Source organism: Limulus polyphemus, unplaced genomic scaffold (genome assembly GCF_000517525.1).
Source record: "Limulus polyphemus unplaced genomic scaffold, Limulus_polyphemus-2.1.2 Scaffold389, whole genome shotgun sequence".
NCBI lineage: Eukaryota > Metazoa > Arthropoda > Merostomata > Xiphosura > Limulidae > Limulus > Limulus polyphemus.
The window spans coordinates 1,977-12,301 of record NW_013665999.1 but is presented as its reverse complement, the minus strand read 5'-3'; the positions used below and the strand labels follow the sequence as shown (position 1 = coordinate 12,301).

Genomic DNA, 10,325 nt, shown 5'->3' with positions numbered 1-10,325 from the left:
CGTTATTTCAGTAACAATCTCTCTACGGGATCGGTAGATTTAGACCAATACTACGTAACCAAACAACAAAAAATTAAGAAAATAAATAAAATTATGCCTCTTTCATTCTAGAATGACAAATTATAATACAAAATATAAATATTTAGACTAAATAGCTTAAATCTCATAACATTATACATTTATATATATTTATTATTTTTATTATATTGAGCTTTCAGACATGCCTAGCTAACAATATAGAAGTTACAATAATGCGGCACATGTGCACTCATGTTACCGTATCCAATAATATAAAACTGACCTTTAGTCTTTACAAAGTGACTTGTCTTGGCTGTGGTTTAGTAGACTAGTATTTTGTAAAATACAGTAACATTTCAATTATTATACATTATATATGTATATAAATTATTGCTATTTAGAAATAAGTTCTTAAACTTATTTTTCTTAAAACATAGAACAGTAAATAAATAAGTAAGCAAACAATTATCTCTTCTAGTTACAACCTTTGCTGCTTGATGTAGGTTGCTAAGCCTTTTAAAATTTAACACGTAGAGGATATAAAATGAAATAATTTTTTTTAGGTCTTATATATATACAGTTGAATAACCAAAAAACCATAAATTACTATATCAATTCCACTGAATTCCACTATAATTTACCAAGCTTAGTAACTAAGCTGTATTTCAGTCTAAGAAAAATATTAAATTTCGAGCAGACTAAAGACACAACCTACCTCCTTGAAATCTTAGTTCAAAAGAATGAGATGGTGTCCTAACAATTTAAAATGACTGAGAAAGCCACTAGGGGGACATTCTGAGCTTTCAACTGGTTATTCATGTCATATATAGAAGTGTATATAAGGGAGTGTTTCCAAAATTGGAAAGAGGTGGGCAGGGAGCCACTGTATTTGATTTATTACATAAGCAATATCTTAGCAAACTGAAAAGATAAGAGGTTCTTATTTAATATTCTAACTTGTCAATATCAGTAATTTGAGTTCCTAATTCATACGAAACTATAGACGTAGTATTTTGACATCAAAAACATCTAATTTGAACTAGTGCTGCATTAACATACCACGTGACACACAAAAATTGATGTTTAACTGTTTTCTTAATGTTTAGAAAACTGAGTAATGTATAATACTAAAATTTGGATTATAATCTACAGTTTGATACCAAAGTTATTGACATAGATTCATGAAATAGTAATTCAATAAAATTTTGAATGCGAGTCAACAAACGAGATGACATGGCCTTTGACCCGTGTGGAAAGGGCTAATCAAGTGTCATACTTCATTTTAAGCTAGGAAGCAGTTTACATCCAAAAAATAACTGTCTCTCCAAATTCCTTGCAGTGACACATATTGCCCCCATTTTAATGAAATCAATAACTTGATGGGCTTATTACAGAGGAAATGAAGATTTACCTACAAGAAATGAGACTCACCAGTGGATGGAGATAATACAGCAGAATTAAATCAAGGTAATTATGTGTCCATACCAAACTAAATGTAACTATAAACAAAAATAAAAGTTGAAGAAAAAACACACCCACCAAACAAATTAACCACACACTTCTTACATTATTTTTACATTAATACCAAATAGATAAGAGTACACTTATCACTCCTCAGAGGCTCAACAGTAAGTTTAAGGACTTGTAATGCTAAAAACTGGGCTACAATACCCACATTTTTTAAACTTCTGAAATAATCTACACTATCACAGATGATTCACAACAATTTTAAAAATATCAAAAACAGGCTATTGCAAATTAATGTTTTTGGATTGATAATAAAAGCAATATTTTTAATTTTATATTTGAATTATTAGATTCTGAACCCTTGTCACTGTTTAGTAACAACATTATGTGAGAGAGAATCTTCTTTTACTTGATTTAATTTTCAAATATTTTTCTGATAATATTCAGAGGCTTTATACATGTTACCAATCCAGTACTCCAAAACAACTACATGTGTTATGTTTAATGTCCAAATGAACAGTTTTGTTACTGTTGTTCATGTCACATCAACAGTGATTAACCTCAAATTACTGACTTGCTCTTATGTCATTCACCATTGGTAGAGTCCACATATGGCATCATTTTAATTAGATATATGTTTTTTCCTCTTACAGCACTCAAGAAAGCACTAACCAAAAAAAATAAGTGGAGTCATTTTCTACACAAAACACATAGGGAACCTTATCAGGTAATTAGTGGGATCAATGGCAATATTGATAATAGTTTTGTTTAAACTTTTGTGTGGCTTATTATGGCCCCTATAACCAAAAAACATATGGATAGGAAGGAACTAAAGCAATTTGGTGAATAATAAATAGCTTAGAAAAATGTATTTAAATATCTGATGAAATCGCTGCTTCTGGTAATCAAAACAAGTAGTTCACTATATTCTTGATAAAATGAAAACACAGAACTTACTGGGCTTCATTGAACTCGAAGCTTGCTGCTTCTATCCGATTTCTCAGAGCAGCTACTTCACTGTTTAACATTAAATCCAAGTGTGCCAATTCATTCTGGATTTCAGATAGTTTCTGCACTTCTGCTATAGTCTTACATTTTCTGTATCAATGAAAAAAATATTGAGGTTTCTTACAAGTATCTTGAAAAGATACTTTTGATTGAAATCCTTTTAAAATTAAGAATTTTAAGATCCAAAAACTATTCAATATACTAGAATAAAATATTTATGAAAAGTACCTTCAAAAGGAACTGTCTTTATTATAAATCAAGTTTTACTTTAATACCATATACAACAAATATAACTAATTTTAAAATTTCACAATAAACTGAAAACCTCATGTTTCAGTGTGCAGAAGTTGTTCCATTTTTTAATTACCTTTTCAACATTAATTATACTTTAAAACAAAGCAAAAACTTTCATCCCTTTCTTTTAGGTGATAATAAGAATTAATTAAGTATATAAGAATTAATTAAGTGATAATAAGAATTAATTAAGTATACAAGAATTAATGAAATAATGTGGTTCAAATATTGCTTTTAATTACAGAATTTGGAGTCTCATTATTCTTACTGAAATATGACTATCTGGTTTTGAATAAATGTTTCTACTTAGTATTATTATTACTTCATAAGCGATATTTATATAAATACATAATGACAAAAAATACTGACATAAAACATTAATTACAGCTCTATGAAAATTCTTTAAAATCACCAAAAACATTAAATTCAAAACTGTGAAAATGCTTAGTGATTTACGTCACTAAAGATATTATATACTAGTAACTGCCAAATGCTTATTTATAAAAGTTTACCAAATGTATAGAAATTTTAGTTTTAAATTTTAATTCTTTTCTAAATTCAGCTCAAAATATAGAAATATGGGTTTTTCAGAAAACGTAATATGCTTATTCTTTACCAAAACGCTTTCAAATGTTTCAATGCATTGTGTTTCCCTGTTATCTCATTTATTATTTCCTATTGTTTTTTAATATTAATTTTACTGTAGATTACTTTTGTTCATACTACTTTATTTTGGTTTGTTTAATTAACCTACTTAAATAATTTCTATAATTTTTAAATCAACCAATTCATTATAGGTTGGTAATTTTTTTATATTTCTATACATTTTATTTCTATGTTGAGTAGATTTTAATAATCCATTTATCATCCATGGTTTTAACTTTTTTTCTCGCTATTAAATTCTACATACCTCATAAGTGATTCAATTATATTTTCTAATTTTGTAATAAAATATTTATATGCATCTTGTATGTTCAACTTTTGAAAGATACTACTAAAATCAATTATTTGTTTTCGTATCAATGTTTTTTATAATTTATTCCTACTTATTCATTATTATACTTAATTTTATTCATTAAATGAGTTTTTTAGAGCTGTGGTAAAGTAGTCTTGTTATCCTAGTATTTAAGACTGCTGTTTGTATAGAATCTATTTTATCTGTTCAAATATAAGTATGATTAAGACATGCATTTGACTGTTCTCTAGTAGTAGTTTGAATACAAGGATAAAAGCCAAAAGCAGCTAACATTTTATATTCTTTTAAATCATTCTCTTCAGATACAATATTTATATTTGTCTCATACAATGTACACATTTTTCATTTTATTGTCACTTAAAATTGTTTAAATTGTTTAATATAATCTTGTATATTATATTGATGAGATCTATAAATTGGTATAACACTGAATTTTTTTTATATGTGCATTGTATGTTTACTACTTCAGCTGTATTAAATTCAACAGGTTCTTCTTGTGCATTTATTTCATTGCTTACAAATACTAAAGTACCTCCAGATTTATTATAATCTCTAACTGTATAGTATTTTTATACCCCTTTATATTATATAAATTTAGTCTTCATTTTTGACCCAGATTTCTGTAAGTACTATGGTATGTATTTTCTGTGGAATTAACTGTAGATAAATAAGAAAAAAAAATCAAAATTCTTATTTAGACTACATATATTCATTTGTATTACATTAATCACTTCTCTGTACCAGAAAAAACCCAGGGAACAAACATTTAACATTCACACACACCTTTCTATAACAGCTTTAGCCAATAAAGCTTTACGGCAGGCATTTTCTTGCTCCAGTTGCTTCTGTTTTTGTTTAACAGCCTCCAGAGTCTTTACATCATTTCTACACCAAAAATGAGTAAATATAGTAACATCATAAAAGAAATTATATGCATCAGTTCTTTTAAATTTTATATCATAATAGTTACTGCACTTTAAAAATGTTATTCTTGCTACTGTAGTAAATTAACTGCAAGGTTCTACTGAATCATTATTATAACTCAAGAAATCAAGTCCTCAGCACTTCATAATGAATAAACTGTCTTAACCTGTGATATACCTACAATATTAGTTTACATAAAACTTTAAAACACTGACTGAAAACTGTTTAATTACTATAACAAAGAACTTGGTTGTTTATTAATTTACTCAGCAATCTACAATACGGTTTATACATGCACATACATTCTAATTAGTTGATGATGTTATCTTTAGTAGAGGAAATCTGATGACATGTAAAGAAAATGGGCAAGTTTCATGTGTGTGTGTGTGTAAGCACAATGACCATATATACAAAGTAATTAACAGCACATACAAAGTAATTCAAATCCACAAGGGACTTCCTGATGTGATGAAACAATACCTTTATACAGAAGATTTTCCCTTCTAGTCTTCCTGCCTTCAGAAGAGTATGTGTAATAAATTATTAATAATAATAACAGACTGATGACACGGTATATGAATTATAGATCGTTGAGGAGAGTAGCTTCCTTTAGCCTCATTTTCAAATTAAATAAAAAAACTAAAGAAAAATACTCAAAAATGAATTAAATTCTTGACCTAAAATAAGTAATGTTTCACTGACTTCCATCATGCCACATTCCACTTTGAAGAAACATTTTATTCTGGTTAATTGTGTCAGATCAAAACATTTGAAAACAATTTCACTGTCTTTGCAAGGTAAAGGATTGGTTGTTATTTTCTCAATCAGCCAAGTGATATTATCTTTAACTTCACTGATTTTAATTTTACAGATAGTCAAAAACAAGATCTTGATTTTGCTTAACTGCCAAAGAAACTTTAAAAATTTTATTTTCTAGAACCATTTGAGGTCTTACTCAAAGAAATCATCAAAGATAAGTCTTAATATATGTCTAGTTCTGTTTTCCACTGTCACAATCTTTTTACGGAACATTTTTCTGCTTTGTTAGAATTACAAAAGAAACAAGGACATAATCATTTCGTACCCAGACAAAAAAAAATGTTATTATGAATAAGATTAATTTTATCAACATTGTATTATTGTTAACACTATTCAGGAAAAAAATGAGAATTTTTGACTCAAATCTAGGCCTAATATTTGTTTTGCTAAATACCCACAAAGATACTTCATTCAGAAATGTTGTCTTTAATATACAAGCACAAAATTTGGCAAGGTTTTGACAATTTTCTAACTGACTTAACTTCATGACACATTCTTAATAACATCTTCAAGTTATGAACCCTTATCAAAAATCTTATATTTGCTTATAATGTTTTGATGTTATTTCACTGTATACCAACATAACTTTGAATGAAACATTAGACTTAGTCATAGACTGCTTTTCAAAATGCATACACTGCTAATGGTCTCCTCAGATTAGTCCTTAAGAAATTCTAAAAATCACATTTTTAGTTTGTTAAAAAAATCTTTAACCAAACTGATGATCTAGCTATGGGCAGTTCTTTGTTCTTATCATGAGAAAACGTGACTTAATAATTGTCTAGCTGATTTTAAACCATTGTTTTACACACAATATGTTGGCAACACATTTTTAATTTTGCAAACTTGCATTTGGGCTCTATCTTCTTAACTGTAAATTCAAAACATCAAAACATGAAATTCACATAATTTCAAAACCAAAATCACCTTTCCATTCTTAACTTTGCTAATTACAAAGTATGATAAGGCTTTACTGTTGATTGCTATAAGTCCACACTTACTGCTTTAGACTGTAATTTTCAGGCTTATGTTAACTTTATTTTGTTGTTCAAAACGTTGGAGTATTATAATAGTATCCCACCAGTAATGAAATATTCCAATACTTGTACTTCAATATAGATATTTTGCTCACAGCTATGATGAATTCTTCTTCTTAATAATTTATTTTATAATAGTTGCGTAAGAACATGTAAACACATTTAGAGTTTGTTACATCCAAACAATATAATAAATACTATACAATATTTAAAATTATGCAATGCAGAAAAGCTATTAAACATTTAACAAAAAAAACATACCTCATAGGAATGGCAGGCTCATGTTTTTCTTCTTGAGCAGTGGTCTTATGGAAAAGCACAGATTCTCCAAGTTCATCATTATCAATATTTTTATTTATATTCCTTTCTTGATCAACAAAATCAAAAGTCTGATTGTCTGTGTTAACACAAAGGACAGTAGTCATTTTTCATGTTTCTGGAAAATCAGATTTTAGTTTACATGCACATTAATCTCCCGGACAGGAAGGGATGTATTTTCTTTTTTTAAAAAACATGTATTAATCATTGGTTGGCTGGTATGTTCCACAAATGATAAACTATGTTGACTGGATGACATGAGACTGACCAACACTTTTTCTTGATCTACATTTACACTGTAAGGTCCAATAATAAGTTTCTAGTGTTCTTTTACTTGGATTTTTTTTAAATCCATTAATCCATAAATATTTGAAATATGTTTATTTTCATGTTTTGATTTCTCTTTATAAAGGTGGAAGAGATCTCCCTAAAAAAATATATAAACTCGTATGATAACAATGCTGTTTAAAATCCCTAAAATATTTTTAAAAGTTAAAATCTCTCTATAACAGATGTAATTATATATATATTATTTTCCTAAGAACATGCTTTATCAGTATAATCACTAAACTGTTTATTCTTCTAAATCTCATTATGATGACTTTAAAATCTGAAATCCAATGATTACCTGTGCATCCTTTCAATGACAAAATTTGTTAGTGCATATTTCAATGATAAAGTTAAATAAAAATTACCTTCACACTCCAGATAATTATAAAATAACGTTTATTTTAACTGACTTTGTAGCTTCTTCAGGGCTAAAAGATGTCAGTGCATAAATTTCAACAAAGCACATGGAATAATCTCTTAGTACAAAACAAATCTTGGCATGCAAAAAATTTTCAAATATTTTCTAGCATAGGTGTTAAAACCTCTCTTGACACTCATACTGAACACAATATCTGCCTTACAACTGTATAAAAGCTAAGATAAAAACTGAGGAAAACATCCTTTCAAGTTTTCTAACTGACCTTCCAAGTAAGTTTTTAATCGTAGATGAACAATCCTTTTAGTATTAATTTTTCTACATAATCTGATTCTCTCTGTGGAGTGTTTTAAATATAAAGTATAGACTAGCAGCTATAACAATATATTCTTCTGTTATATTTTTAATATAAAAAATATATATAATTTTGCCACAGATTAAACACAACATTAAACTGATAATGATATCAGCATGACTTATTTGTCAATTGTTTATACTACAGTCGTTAAAAATATAACGTCATATCATTATCACATTCATAACCACATCAAATATTATGAAGTTAACTTGGGCTTCCTTAATAAAGTTAACTTTCATTCCACCACGCTAGTCCATGAACTAATTTAACCTCGCCTAAATATCAGTTTAAATACGATTTTTTTTATTTTTTTTTACAATTTCATACTAAACTAATTTAGTTACGTAAGACTACAAGCAAAATATTTTAAAGCAAATAGTTACGGTACTTTCATAAACAACAAATGTTTTGTCTCTTTCGGAAACATACGCAAAGCTACACCTCCATAATTATAAACTCAGAACTAAAAGATTACTAAAGATAAAATAGAATTAATATATATCTTCTAATTCTTTAAAATTCCTAAGAAGGTGGATAAAAAATTTGGTGTTTTTAAAAATGTATTACTAATACTAATAGTGACACTGATAAGCCTAATGCTAATGTTTTAGGACAAGTGTAACAATAGTATAAGTTAACTTATAATTGTAAAATGAAAGTCATCAATTCATAAACATACCAAATCTTCCACAAATTTTCTTTCCTTAACTTCGTATTTGGATTTAATAGAGGCAATTATAAAATATAATATAATTTAAGAATTAATTCTAACTTGCTCTCTCCCTAGATGACTTAGTAAACTCAGCTGCTCAATACGTGATACGTATTAAGTTACCCCGAAGTGTTCACAGGCCAATTGATCTTACTTCGCTCCACTCGTGGTACGACCATTGAGAATACTACACATTAGACAGAGGAGAAGAAACTGTAATGAGGAAAGATGAAATTAAAGATAACCAATAATTTTTTTCACATGAATAAAAGTACAGCTTGTCGACTTTGTAGTATCAAGCTGTACTACATGTTTACCACTCCTTTTAATTTAAAGTTCACAGATTTTTTCTTTCTCTCTGTAGTTGAACATAGCATTGCTGAATCCAGTTCCGAACTTTAACTTTCCCAGGGACTCATTGAGTCAAGTGGATATTAGGTACTTTTGTCTGATATTCTTCCGAGAACAACAACATGCTCTTCAAATAGCACGCCGAATTATTCTTATCAATGAATCAAGCAGTAGCTGCCAGTGATTTCGTCCAGAACTTCACTGCCCGTTTGAAAACTGATTTAATAATCATAAATCACAGTTTTCTTGTGTCCGAAAGTCGAGAGTTTATTGCCATATATTTAAAAAGTTTTGGGGCCTAGGAGAACAAATTTGCAGCAGATTTTACGAATTTTACATGGATTTTCAACTATATATGCTCTAAAGGGATATACATAGATATTTACATAGTGTTATGTCTCTGGTCGTTAGTTGATCTCCCGAATAATTTATTTCCGATGAAACTTTAGCAACACAAGTCCTTTCTTAAATAAAAATAGTTTATTCATTCTCAATACAACTTTGCAATACATTTAATTTCCACGGTCACGCTATAACTTAAACAAACGCTATAATTCACGCGCTCGACTCAAGTGTCCCTCTCTATCTCTGTCTGCAGTTCAATTACATTCCATTGTTGCCGTCACTTCTTACTGGTCTTATATATATGAATACCGCATATCTAGTAAACACTCGAGCATTCACGAACCTTCGAGAATATAGCGTGACTTCCGCTGTCGTAGTCACTTGACTAGTATCACGCCACCTATTTTCTGGAAATATCTTGTTCCTTCGTGAATGCCCTAGCATTTACTAGATATAGGGTAGTCTGGTATATATAAGATGGTCACAACGTGACGAAACAATGTGTGTAGGTAGTGAGTAATTGAACTGCAGTCAGAAAGTACTGTGGAAGTTAACCTTCGTTGTTATAGCGTTTGTTATAGAGCGGCTGTTGAAAATAAGTGTATCGGTAAAGTTATATTCAGAAAGAATAAACCAGTTTTATTAAGTAAGGACTTGTGTCGCTAAAGTTTCGTCGGAACGAAGTTACGGAAAATTAATTAACAAACGGAGACGTAACAATAGAATAACAGAATTAGTTTCATTTAGACTTAAACAATGTCTTTGTAGTATTTCAGTAACTTTAAATTGTACACAAGAACTCTGGAAGCTCTTGCCTTCAACTGCTGGTAACAGATTTGTGTATTTTTATATAGTTTTACTCTCCAAGACTTCTCAAGTTCCCTTGCAATTGTAAGGCTAACTCTCATTCTTATTTAAGTTGGACACCATTTAGATTTTGCCTAATATAATTAAATAGTTTTAAGTTTGCCAGTGAGTGAATTGTGTATAAG

At 28.9% G+C, this 10,325-nt stretch overlaps 1 protein-coding gene across 4 annotated transcripts in view; it reads right to left on the bottom strand.

Moving 5' to 3' along the window:
• The window catches only part of LOC106457902 (RAB6-interacting golgin-like), a 28,280-nt gene extending 19,366 nt beyond the window's left edge, over positions 1–8,914 (bottom strand). For 2 of the 4 annotated variants that reach the window (XM_022383965.1, XM_013917350.2), the window contains exons 1-4: positions 8,605–8,912; positions 6,805–6,979; positions 4,547–4,648; positions 2,443–2,583 (exon numbers count right to left, since the gene is read on the bottom strand). In XM_022383965.1, coding sequence (XP_022239673.1) covers positions 2,443–2,583; positions 4,547–4,648; positions 6,805–6,968 — 407 coding nt within the window. In that variant the 5' untranslated portion in view covers positions 6,969–6,979; positions 8,605–8,912. Of the gene's footprint in view, positions 1–2,442; positions 2,584–4,546; positions 4,649–6,804; positions 7,289–8,604 lie in introns of all 4 variants that reach the window. The other 2 variants (XM_022383964.1, XM_022383966.1) reach the window with 2 other exon arrangements.
• Between the last annotated feature and the right edge of the window lie 1,411 nt (positions 8,915–10,325).